Below are 12,259 nucleotides of genomic sequence, written 5' to 3' on the forward strand. Positions count from 1 at the left end.
CTCTTGTTGAAAGCATCTTCCAGTTTCTCCAGCTCCATAATCCTTTTGTTGAGCTTGTCCACTTCCCCTTTAAGGTTCTTGCTCTGTGATGCTTCTTTTTCTAACTTTCTGTTAAGTTCTCTGCACTGATCTTCCATTTTTATGAGCTCTTCATCTTTTCCTTCCAGCTCCAGCAGTCGTTTCCGTAGCTCTTCTACTTCGCTCATAAGTGTGGAGTTCCCACATTCTCCCTTACTCATCTTATCCCTTAGGTCTTGCAGTTCTTCTTCTGCTTTTCGTAAAGATTTATTGGTCTCTTCCAGTTCATCGATTTGTCGGCTGAGAGCAGTTAGTTTTAACCGGAGCTGACGATTCTGACTGTCTTCATTGGTTAGCTTGGCCATCATTGCTTCTTGGTCTTGAGAAGTGTTTCTGCTTTGGGCTTGAAGTTCAGCTTCCAGCCTCTTGGCTCTCTGTTCCTCTTCTTGAACCTTTCCTTCAGCAAAAGCCAGCTTCTCATGTGCTTGTTCTGTGGTTAATTCTTGAATTTTTTTACTTTGTTGATTCAGCTGCTCGGTGAGTCTTTGCTGTTCATCCACCACCATTAAAGCAAAGGATTTCAGTTTAGTCAATTCTTCTTTCAGTTTAGCTATTTTCTTGTTGCTTTCTTTCTCCTTTTTTGCCTGATATGCTGTTGCTTGTTCAAGAAGCTTTTTCAATCTGTGGGAAGAAATAATACTGTATTTTGTAGCCATTTTAATGGACATTTAAAAATACACCTGAAATATATGACAGGTCTGCCAGATGTGCGTGAACATCCACTTGTACCTACAAGCAGACCTCTTCTTGTAGCGTCCTACAGGCCCTAGTAGTGTAGTAGGGCCCACAGGCTTTACTTTCTACTCAGAAGTTCTTTTGTAATGAACATTTCAATATGACCATTTAGACTTAACAGCTTCAGTGATTATGCATCTTTGATTACGTTTTCAGCTTTTGGGAGGTATCAGTGCAACACAGCTTGTTGATGTTCTGCACTGGAACAACAGTGACCATGGCTGTTTGCTGAGACTAGCTATGTGCATGTAGGTTTGGGGTTTTTTTTAAATGTGATATTCATAGTGGTTGTGAAATTAAATCAGTGTAGCCCTCAAGAGAGGGTATAATTTACACCATCATAAACCCTCTAATACTTTTAAGTTACTTATAAACTATCCTGATATTTTATGATTAAAACCTTATGGATCTTGAAGTATGTGAAGGAAATGTAGTCCTGCTATGCAGTTAGTCAGGCTGCCTAATGTAAGTTTCTAAGCAGCAAGCACATCAGAGCAAAACTAAATGTTGCACGACAATCCTCAGTGAAAATGCTGGCCTTGAGACCTTGTGTCATACAACAAAAAATATAATAAAGCAGTCAGTGGATGAACAGGTATTCAGGTTTTGTCTTTTGAACTTAAGAAAGCCCAAACGTCTTGCTGTCTGTTAGGCTTGGATTTGGTCTTATATGCAAAACTTGAAGATATACCTAAGTACAACCCTGCTTTTACGTGATTCTTGAAGGTTTTCATAATTGTTTTCCAAAATTAGTTTTACAGTTTTATATTAGTAAACTACTGAGATGCAACATACTTAATTTGTTAGGGACTTGGGATAAGGTTGTGCGTTTATTTATGCAAGATCCTGAGAAACCTCCAAATGCATCAGATAATTAGGTTCTTTTGTAGACTTTTCTTTGACAGGTCTGTGGAGTTGGTCTGAGGTATGGTTAGGTTTGGCTTGCACATTTACCTCCTTTCAATTAGATTTTTCCCACGGCCGACTTGTAACTGTATTCTGGTATTAAAGAAAGGTCTGAAACCCCTAGATTGCAGTAATAATGTATTAGAATTTGTACATTTCACTGTTGTTCATATATCTTCTACATATCCAATTATGTAGATTATGTGAGGGAAATGATTTGCAGAACAGGGCTGTACTTGCACAAAATGACTGCTTCAGCACTCACTAGCTGAGGCTCCTTGCGGTTTTTTTAGTTTCCCCCTCACTCTGCAATATGTATGACCATGACTCTCTAGAAGTTGATGCTGAAACATAAGATTCCTGCTCCACATTTGTCTCTGATCACTATTATGATGCTCTTGTCCAAGTGGTGAGTCTTTACAGCTTCCCACTGTCAAGTTCCTGTTGCAGCTATGCTTGTAATTCAGATGGCATCCTCCTTTGCACAGCTCTTTACTAGCTTTTGGCTGACTGGAGGCACGTATTTCTGGGCATTTAATAAGCTACTTTGGCAGCATCCCCTTTGGCAGCGTTGTAGGTTTCCTGCACAGAGAAAGGTAGTCCCTGCAGTTCTGCAGCTGTCCATCAGACGTGTTTGATTTAACGGTGATATTGTATAGAAGTCTGTGACTATCACATTTCTAACACCACCTTCACCATCCCCATTGTGCTTATTTTAATGCGTGAGTTCCACTGTATTGAATGAAAGGTTTTATATGAAATGTAATGAAATGCAATGAAAGGCTTTATATGAAAAATTGATGAAGTGGAAAGAAACAATAAACAGAGACTTAAGAATAAACACGTAGAGCAGCCCCGAATTCTTTACAAGGTGTTGTCAGTTAAAATAATGGAGAAAACAGGCATGAAAAACTCTGAGAGGGAGAGGTTTGTGAAATGAGCTTGAAGAAATGCTGCTGGTTGGCAGAACAAATAAATGGGGAGAAGACAGCACCATCTTCAAAGGCAGCTTTTTACTGTGTTGTTGGCATATAAACTTTTGTCCACTTCTCGGTGCCACTTTCAGTTTGAGTTTCTTAGTGTAAAAATTCCTCTTCCCTCCCCACCCTTTTCTCCAAATGCTTTAGTAGCAAAGTTCAATTGATGATTTACAGTTGCCACAGATGTAAAACCATAATAGAAGCATAACTAACAAATTCATTTGGAATGAACTCAGTTTCTGTGTGTACATGAGGTTAAGACATATTGATACTGTAAAAATAGACGTGATCGTATCAGCTTTTGATTTAATTTGGTTTGCTATAATTTTTTTTTGTAAGGCAAATTTAGCTGAGGTAATTAATACCTAATTAATCAGTGTTTTACTCAACTCTTCCATATTAACTACTTGATATCTCTCTGACCAAATGAAACTATACCGCTACAGTGACTGGTGCCCCTTAATTTGGTTTAGAAAGAAAAAACTTAGACCAAATAGTAACCAACAATAGCAATTTTCATAGGGATGCTGTATGATTATTTTTTATGATGCAAATAAGATCATTCTGCATAAATAGTAATATTGCTTGACAAATGAGTGAATAATCCCAGTAATCCTTCCAGTGAGCATCAGTCTATGTACAATTTGTATTCTTATTCTGTTGCCTTCTCTTTTTTTTTTTTTTTTCCCCTTCTATAACTTCATTTCTCAAGCTGTCTGGAATGCTTAAGACTTGCTTCAGTAAAGCACCTGAGGTTTCAGCCCAAACTGAGCATTTGACCCAGTCTCTGCTCAAGTCTGTGTTGCAAGAGTTATTTGAATGAAAGTGCCCAAATTATTGGTATCTGACCTGTATCACTGTATAAACTGAGAAGGATTTTCAAGAGGTTCTGTTTCTTTGGTCATGCCAAAAGACTTTAGGGTATTTTAAAATGTTTCCTTCATTTAAAAGATAAAACATAGTTTTAAGATTCAAACAGAAATACAAGCAAATATTTCTAACTCCCAAGATCTTTTTATCTTTGAAAAAAGACTTCTACGAAATCACTCTGTTGAAGTTAAGTTACAGAGCACAGTGCAGAAGCTGTGAGTTAAAGGATTTTAATGTGTCTCTAAAAATAAAAAAAGAGATGCATTAAACATGGTGTATTTTTTTGATATTGTGTAGTCAAATAAGTTTTTGCACTTGTTTTTGTTAGCTGAATGCTTCTTAATGTATTCCTATACAGAAAATGCCCTCAACAGTGCTGAATAGATAATGATTTATTGGACAGAGTTGAGATTGATATTGTGAGAAGGCAACTGGGAATAATTCCTTGGCTGTTGAATTCCTGTTTCATGGTTCAGTAGGTCACAGCGACTGTGTCTGCACACATGTCCTTAGGAATGGAAGAGGACCCTAAAATGTTGTTGATTGTTTTATTTTTATAATCATCATTGCTTGTTTTGTTTGTTTTTTTAAAAATGCATTGCTTGTTTTTGATCTGCTTTTTGGGGAACCTGACTTCTGCAGATCAGGGCTTGATTGTATATATAAATTGAATTAAGGCAATTCACATCTTTCATTGAAGAAGTGCAGTCACTGGTAACAACACTTTGTGATATTTTGCATACTTTTGTGACAGAATAAAAATACTTTGTGTTAACTTAACCCAAAATACTCCTGAAGAAGAATATCCAGAGTATTCGAGAGTGTATTTTACCAAAAATATGCAAAGGTCAAAAATAAGTTGGCTTAAGAAATAATAATTAAAAAAAATCCCAGACATTCCCCTGTCTAATAATTTTTTAAAATAATTTTAATTTCCAGTTGAATTTCATTATAATGTAATTTTGTATTAGGCAAACATAGGTATCTCATTTGGACAAAGCTTTCACAGATAATTCCAAGCAGTTGAGTTCACAGGACTACTAGAACCCTTTCTGAATCCAGCAAAAGCAGGCATTGGAAATTGTTTTTATGAACATGAATATTTGGTAGTTAAGCAGAGCAATGTCTTACTACTTTTTCTTCAGAGCTTCTGTTATAAATGACTGCTTTATTGTCACTTACTCTTGCACTTGTTTGCAATACCAGTTGCCTGCTTTTTTATTTCCTTAAAAAACCTGTATTTGTCAGCTCTTCTCTGATTGTAATCACTTCCTCAGTATGCATACAGTAGCCTCCTGGTGTTAATACCGTGCATTCCATCATGTTGCCTTGTTTTGCTTTTTTTTTTTTTAAAATGCATATAACTTCAGCTACACTACATTATATTTCACAGCATAATGATTACACGTTGTCTGCAAGATGTGGGGACTCCCAAAACAGTTCGTTGTCTTATAAGTGTCAAGTGATATCATTTTGGTCTTTAAGTGGATTTTTCTGTTGTATGGGGTACCCATATTGCACTGACAATGTTTAATTTATGTTTTTACAGGATTCTAAGGGGATTACTTGTCCTTTGAGTTTCAGTGAAACTAAAGAAATCATGGGAGACAGATGGCATGACTCTTCTTTTCTAATTTTTTCTTAGAATAAGAAGAATAAAAATGATTTTTTTTCTTTACACTATCTCGTGCTTTGTTCTTTAAGGATGCAAGTGAAACAGGTCTTGGTTTGTAAAGCTGTATTTCTGTCATTCCTTCCACCAAAGCACTGAGGAGATTTTAATATACACCTTGTCAATATCTTGACTTTTATCAGATCATTTTGCAGAAATTACTGGGATTTTGAATGTCTGTGACTTTTTTGTTTTGTAAATCATAAATAAACATATTTTTATCTAGGTCATGTGCTCTTTACCCTTTCCCATGTAAAAGATGTGGCTAAAGAGGTTTGATAGGCTGTAGCATGAGGGAGACTTGCTTCTAAAGTTTTTGGACATGTGCTTGAATTTCCCCCTGTACAGTGCAGATAAAAACACTAAGCTGAAAGCTTTTAAATGTAGATGAAGTCATGCCTCTTCGTCTGGGGCATTCTTCCCAATTAGCAATAAGCTATGGTCTGGCCTTTAATAAGAGAAGAAACATGCTTCGTAATTTCTGGTAAATCTTACAATTTGTTCTACTTTTTTAAAGCAATGCTGTTAAATATTTATACTTGGAAGAAAGCCAATCTGTCTGTTCCTTCCACAGTTTATGGCAGTAAAATTGGGGTTTGTTAAAATGAGTTTCTGGTCTCGAGGTGGCTATGCATTTATTTTTTTTCCCCTTTGCTTACAGTTCTGCTTACTGATGTGTGGTTTTTGTGAAGACGTGTTATAGCTGCTTTTATGGCGCTCTCTGTTATCTTTATTGATGCTCCTTTTTTCCCCTCTATCAAAGAAAGAAAGCCAAAAGCCTTTGAAATTACAGCAGCAACAACATACCATAGCTGTTGTGTAATCTGTGGGCTTTATCTGAATCAGTTAGCACTTTGCAACAGAATGTGAACATTTATTTTAAAATTTGCTTTCCAGTATATTATTTATATATGTATATTTAACTCATTAGTTTATACTAGGTTGCAAACCTCCACAAAGTGTGTGTCAACTGCAAGAGACTGTGTAGAAGGGAGATTTCCTGATAAGGAGATTTATTTTATAAAATAAGGACTTTTAATGAGGGGAGCGTGAGTTCTGTTTAATTCTCCACAAGCTACCACAGATGTTAATTGTTTTATCTGATGTTTAAAATGCTGACTTGCTTTATAAGTCTTAATAAAATTCATAGATTATGAGTGGTGTTGCCAGTTCTGGGTTAACTTGGGCAAAATTTCAAATGGATAAGCAGATGTATTTAACTATCATGCTGAGTAAACATACACAGATAACATATTCTTTAAAAAATTATTTAATCTGGATCTGTAATGTTGTTTATGACCATGATGTTACAACTACTAAGCTGCTGAAAATTCTTCTTGGTGATATAGGGATATTGGTGCTCATAAATTTTATGAAATCCTGTGCAAACTTGGTGACAGTAATTGGCATGAGAAATCTTTAACAGATTTATGTTGTTTAATTTAAGATTTAAGACTGGATTAGCATTCACTTCTAGTTGGAATAGTTTTAATTCAGCACTAAAATTCAATTTTGTTTTATCGTGAAACCTGAGTTTAAGAAAGTAATTTTCTCTCTTGAATTCCATATCTAGATGTTACTGAAAATAATTATTAAAATATCAGACTTGTGTAAAAATTATGAATGCCTTCTGTGTCAGTAGCTGTTAAGATGTGCAAGATGATAGTTATTCTCTCCATTCAGTTCTGATCTTGTAGGAGCAGTAATCCACAATGGCTGAGATTAGGATAGGAAGGTGCAAAACTTTTAGGTGGGAGTGGAAAAAATTTGCTATCCTATGAAAGTGGTAGCAGCTTTTTGTTTTGTTTTTGATTTTTTTTTTTTCTCGACTGCATATTCTGAAAACAGTTGTAAATGAGCGCTGACCTGACAAGACCACAACATGATCAAGCTTTACTTGAAGTTAGCCTGTAAAACTCTGGGTGCCAGAGTTCAGCTGCTGGAAACCATGGCTCACTGAGTGTGAGCTGGACTCTGCTGTCTCCACTTTTGACACTCTCTACTTTCTTCTTGCCTCTTTCTGGATTTAGCAGCTATTTCAGTTCCTTTTGGAGGTCAGTATCTGTTGCTGTTGGCCCTTCAGTGGCGTATAGTGGTGCATGTAGCGTGACTGTGAATCCTCCCCTGTTCTGTATCTAAATGCATCAATAACTTAACCACCTCGTGTGACTATGACTTGGGGTTTGTAGGTTATTAGTTGGGGACTTTTTCATGTTACCATAGTGCATATCAATTCCCTACCCCTCTCTCCACACTCCCTGTGTAGTCAGAAATAACGCAAGTAATTTCAGATGCAACACCAGAATTTGGAACTCTTCAAATTTACGTCAGACAGGAAATTATAGTTTTGCAGATGGAAAGCTTTCAGAAGGAAATGGAAAGATGAACCACAAGAGATGTGGTGTAGGGGTCAAAGCAACAAGACTGAGGCAGAACTTCTCAGTTACTAATCCAGGTCTTGCTTTTGTCTTTTCTTTATCTTTAACAAGTAAAATTTTGTGCCTGAACTTCAGATTTATTAAAATGGAAAAGCAATGTTGACTTAATTCTCACAATAATCTGTTACAGTAATATTACCCCCAAGATGTTTTAATAGTATGGTAACTATGCAAAATAAACCAAGACAACCACTGCTCTTTATAATTTGTGATTTTTAAATGACAATGTCATTGAAATGATTGCATTTGATGATTTGATATTGCATGTTAACAAATTAAATTGATGGGAGAAATCCTGTGTCTTTATGAACCTGGGTTTTTTAATACTTTAAGCATTACTGCTAGAACGCTATAGCTTGATCACAGTAATTGAACTGTTTTTAACACCACCAGTGTTATAAACCACTCAGTAATACGGAGATAGGCAGGGCGGGTTTTTTTCGTTATATTTTTTTTCCTGCACAGGCAGGTGGAGGTGATTGCAGTGTCTGCTCCACCTGTCAGTACCAGTAATTGTTACCATTGCAGCCTGCTAGGATTTAGCAAGTGAAAAATTGTAGCAGGAGTTAATTAGGGTCCTGAAAACTGTCTTGTTGAGCCCTGCCTGCCTTCCCCCCTATTCCCTGTGGGAAGATGAGGTGCAAACAAGGGAGTACAGCTAGCCCAAGTTCTGGAAGTTTCTGGTTAAGCTGCTACTAACACTGATTAGTCCAGCCATATGTGTTTAGCTTGTACAAGGCAAGTACCACTTATCACTGCCACGCTGTGTTTACTGTTGATGGAAGTGTAATAGTTGGAGGGCTGAGTTTTTGTCTTGGCTATTTGATCTGCATCCTTCAAGGCACCGAGGAGTTTGCAGAAGTTCTGATTACCTCAATGAGCCAGTTGTTTCAGTGCTGTTTAAGTAAGTGATGCTTAAGTCATCTTTCAGACTTTTCAGTGTAATGATACTACATGTTTTAGATTAAGAGAACAATCTGAGTTTTCTTTAAGCATAGATAAATCCTGTCTATAATTTGATTGTGGTTTCTTTTTCTGTATATAATAGTGTGTAGGCTCTGTTTTTTGGATGCTTTTTTGGGGGGGGCAGTTGGGAAAATAGGTGCTTTTCTGATATCTGACCTGACGCAGTGCTAGTGCTGCTGTCTTGACCAGAACTGGACACAATTGTGCAAGGATCCAATTCATACAAACTTTTTTTAACTTCAATTAGCTCATATTTGTGGGATGACAGAAAATGGCACTCAGCCAACAATAACACATCGTGTTACTCAGAGAAGACTGCTTAGTCGTAATGTAATTTTCCCATAACATTTACAGGAACTGGATGTTCTCTAAAACAATTTTAACACACATTTTATATAGAAATAGATGTCTCGGGGCACATTTTCATCCATGGGCAGAGTAGGCACTCTGCCTATCTCTTATGCCAACCATGGCCTTATTTGTATATTATCGGTCATCAGCAAAATTTAGAACTTTCTGTACTGCTATGCATGCTTCCTCTGTGGAACTGAAGGCATTGTCCTCATTGCTGCCAGTCCTGATTAAGCTGCTCAGTTGTACAGTGGCCACTCACTCTGGGACAGATGGAAGTTGGCTGCAAACTTCAGGAAGTTCTCCAGTTGCTCAGTGCACATGACAAGAGTTTGTGTGCTGAAATAGCAATTAGAACCACATAAATTTAACATTGTAAGTTAAATAAAGGAACTTTAGTACTTAATGGGACTGTCTGGGAAGACTGTGAGTTTGCTAGCATTTGGAGGCATGGGGCTAGTTAAAACCAATTAGGCAAACATTCCTCAGGAACGGTGTAGTTGATGTCACTCCTGTGCAGGAAGATAAAATTCCATTACTTTGTTAAGGTCCTGTTCATACCCATAAAACCTTTATTATATATATACATCCTAAGACAACAGTAAGCCCTTTTCGTAGTATGCTTACTTCCTGAAGTAGCTCCATGTGTGTGTGTATAATAAACCCTTGAGTGTTTGAAGACTAGGCTTGGGTGGCACCCCATTCCTTTTTTTGGCAGAAAACACGAACCTTAATTGTTACTCTCAAATTTAACTTAGGATATTTAAATTTTCCTTGATGCAGGGTTGCATGAAGCAGTGTAGTTGAGGATTTCCAAATAGGCAAAAGACTTTAATCAGGTTTGCTAATAGAGATACAACTTTTTTTCTAGTAGCCAAGACTGGAAGTAATAAGAGCAGTAATAACACTCATGTCAAACAGAGATTTCACTTTGAAGGTAAATATGCATCTTTTGCCCATAGAACCGAAAATGTGAAAGTGCCCATTTTCTCTAAAACGGACCTGGCCAGCACTTTTCACCTTGGAAGACGCAAGTGAAAGAGAGGTTGTAGCAATAAACTGCAGCATGGTTAACTAGCCTAAGATGACTTTGGAGCTACAAGGGATGAAGAATGCTGGTTGTTTCCTTTTTTGCAGTCTGTGACCTTCTGAAATTGTAGTAAAACTATTTCTGATGCCTTACAAATTGCTTCTGGGCATAGTTCTAGGTATTGAAGCTCTGTCGTTCTGGGGACTTTGCTACCTGGGAGATAATTCACTTCCTTGCTGTCTGTCCTAGTCCCGTTAAATATCTTACTGTATGTCTCCTCTACCTGAATGTTTTGGAACTTGAAGTCTAGGATGTTTGGAAGTTGCATTTTCTCTTGTCTCAGAGGGACTTTGGGACACATTGGCCTGAGAGCACTTGGTGAATCATCTAAAGGTGCAAAGTGAATGCATGTTTGCTTACAGTGTGTTAATTCTTACCATAGGTGCTCTTGGTCAGGATTGAGGTTTATATGGTTGATCCGAACTGACCCTCTTCAGAGAGGACTAACACATTTGTTTTAGACTACAGGATAGGAAGCTACAGTGGAAAGCTTAAGATAAAAGTCTGAATTTTTAAAATGGTTTTACTTCTGACCAAGGTTTACTTCATAGATTTACTTCACTTATTTAAATAACAAATAACAGTTTAAGTAGCCTCTTCACCTGTGATGAACTGGTTATCTAAAGAACATATTTTATCCTCAGATCTGTTCGTTATGATGTGTTGATGTAAGATTTTTCTATTTTTCTGCAGCCTTGGTGGTTCACTGCATTAAAGATCAAATATCCTGCTTAAGCAAAAAAGAAAATTGGGTCCTTTAGTCATATGTCCACTCAAAATGTCAATAACAGTTTGTATCTAGAATCAGCTTACTTTTTTTGTCCTGCAGCTACATGCATGTGTGTTCAGCAGCTGAACTAACTGTTGCTTGCTTTGGAAGATGCAGCTTTCTTTATTTTTTAGGAAGAAACCCTAAATTGTTAGGTGGAAAAAGTACATTTAACTATTTCTAGCTATTCTATGACCAGTGGTTTCTTAAACTCTTTTAAAATTGGTCTAAACAGTCTTCCTTAAATCCAAGAGAGATGCTTACTTTTTCCACCTTTAGTTGTTTTCCAGTTTTCTTTCTCTGTCTTTCAAAAACTGTCAGAGAAAAAAGGCTTTTTTAGGAAAGAGGAGGGTCATGTGCATTTATACTTCCCTTGCCCATTCACATGAAGGCTTCTAGACTCCAAGTGTTCCCCGTTCTTCAAACCACTGCTAATTCAGTTGAACATTCTCTGCCTCATTATTGTACCCCAAATTGATTTGTAACTCAGTATCGTTTAGTGACTGAAGGGCCTTTGGCTATATGCCTTGTATGATCTCTTTTCTTGCCTCTTGGCTGGTGGTCTGTGATGTGTAGGTTACATTCTCCTGTTTTCAGATGTCACTCTGAAAATAAAGAAGCTGTAGCATGCTTTCATGTACAGTATGTTTCTGATGTTTTGTGTTTTAGCTTTTATCACTGATTTAGAATGTGGTTTCAAGTGCTGAAAATAAAAAGGCACAATTATCTCTAGACAGAACTTGTTGGATGTTTAGTTAACTGCATTAGCCTTCATATATGAGCGGGTCATTTACAGGTTATAAAATGTAACCTTGTCAAAGTTGGATTCACCCCACCCAGTTAATTCTGATTTAAATAGGAGAATTTTGCTGTGTACAATGATGACAGTAATCACCTAGAGCTTTAAGCAGAGAATGCTTAAAGGAGGGAACAAAGCCAGGGCAAGCAGACACTTTCCAAAGTGTCTGCTCCTTTCTATACCATGTTACATTTTCTTCCCTCCTTTATAGGGGTTAGCTAAATAAGTATTCTTGTCAGCTGTTGTCTGCTGCTTTTCTGAAAGGGAGCGTGTGGCTCCTAGTGCAAGCCTAATCATCTTCCACTGGGTCGTGTCATCCCTATGCTATCCTCATGGGCAGTCTCTTTTATCTACCTTGAATTGACCTATGTTGAAGCTGTACTTCATGGCTACACTTCAGAGGCATTTTATCCTCCTGCTCTGCTTACACATATGCAAGCAAATGCACATACCTATTTATGTATTAGATATGTTTTCAGAACACGTATTTTAGGGGAAGCTTTAAGCCTGCCAAGGTTCATGTTGGCCTTTTCATTGGAGCCAGTTCAGCATTTAATTTGGGAATGACATGGACTGCTAGTGAAAAGACTTTACTTGAAAGAGTG

The 12,259-nt window shown here is 37.1% G+C and overlaps 1 protein-coding gene across 1 annotated transcript in view; it reads right to left on the reverse strand.

Moving 5' to 3' along the window:
- The window catches only part of FILIP1L (filamin A interacting protein 1-like), a 63,939-nt gene that overhangs the window by 2,084 nt on the left and 49,596 nt on the right, over positions 1-12,259 (reverse strand). The window contains 1 exon segment of the mRNA XM_010179065.1: positions 1-699. This exon segment is cut by the window's left edge and continues 16 nt beyond it. Coding sequence (XP_010177367.1) covers positions 1-699 — 699 coding nt within the window.

Source organism: Mesitornis unicolor, unplaced genomic scaffold (genome assembly GCF_000695765.1).
Source record: "Mesitornis unicolor isolate BGI_N332 unplaced genomic scaffold, ASM69576v1 scaffold13242, whole genome shotgun sequence".
In the NCBI taxonomy this organism is placed as follows: domain Eukaryota; kingdom Metazoa; phylum Chordata; class Aves; order Mesitornithiformes; family Mesitornithidae; genus Mesitornis; species Mesitornis unicolor.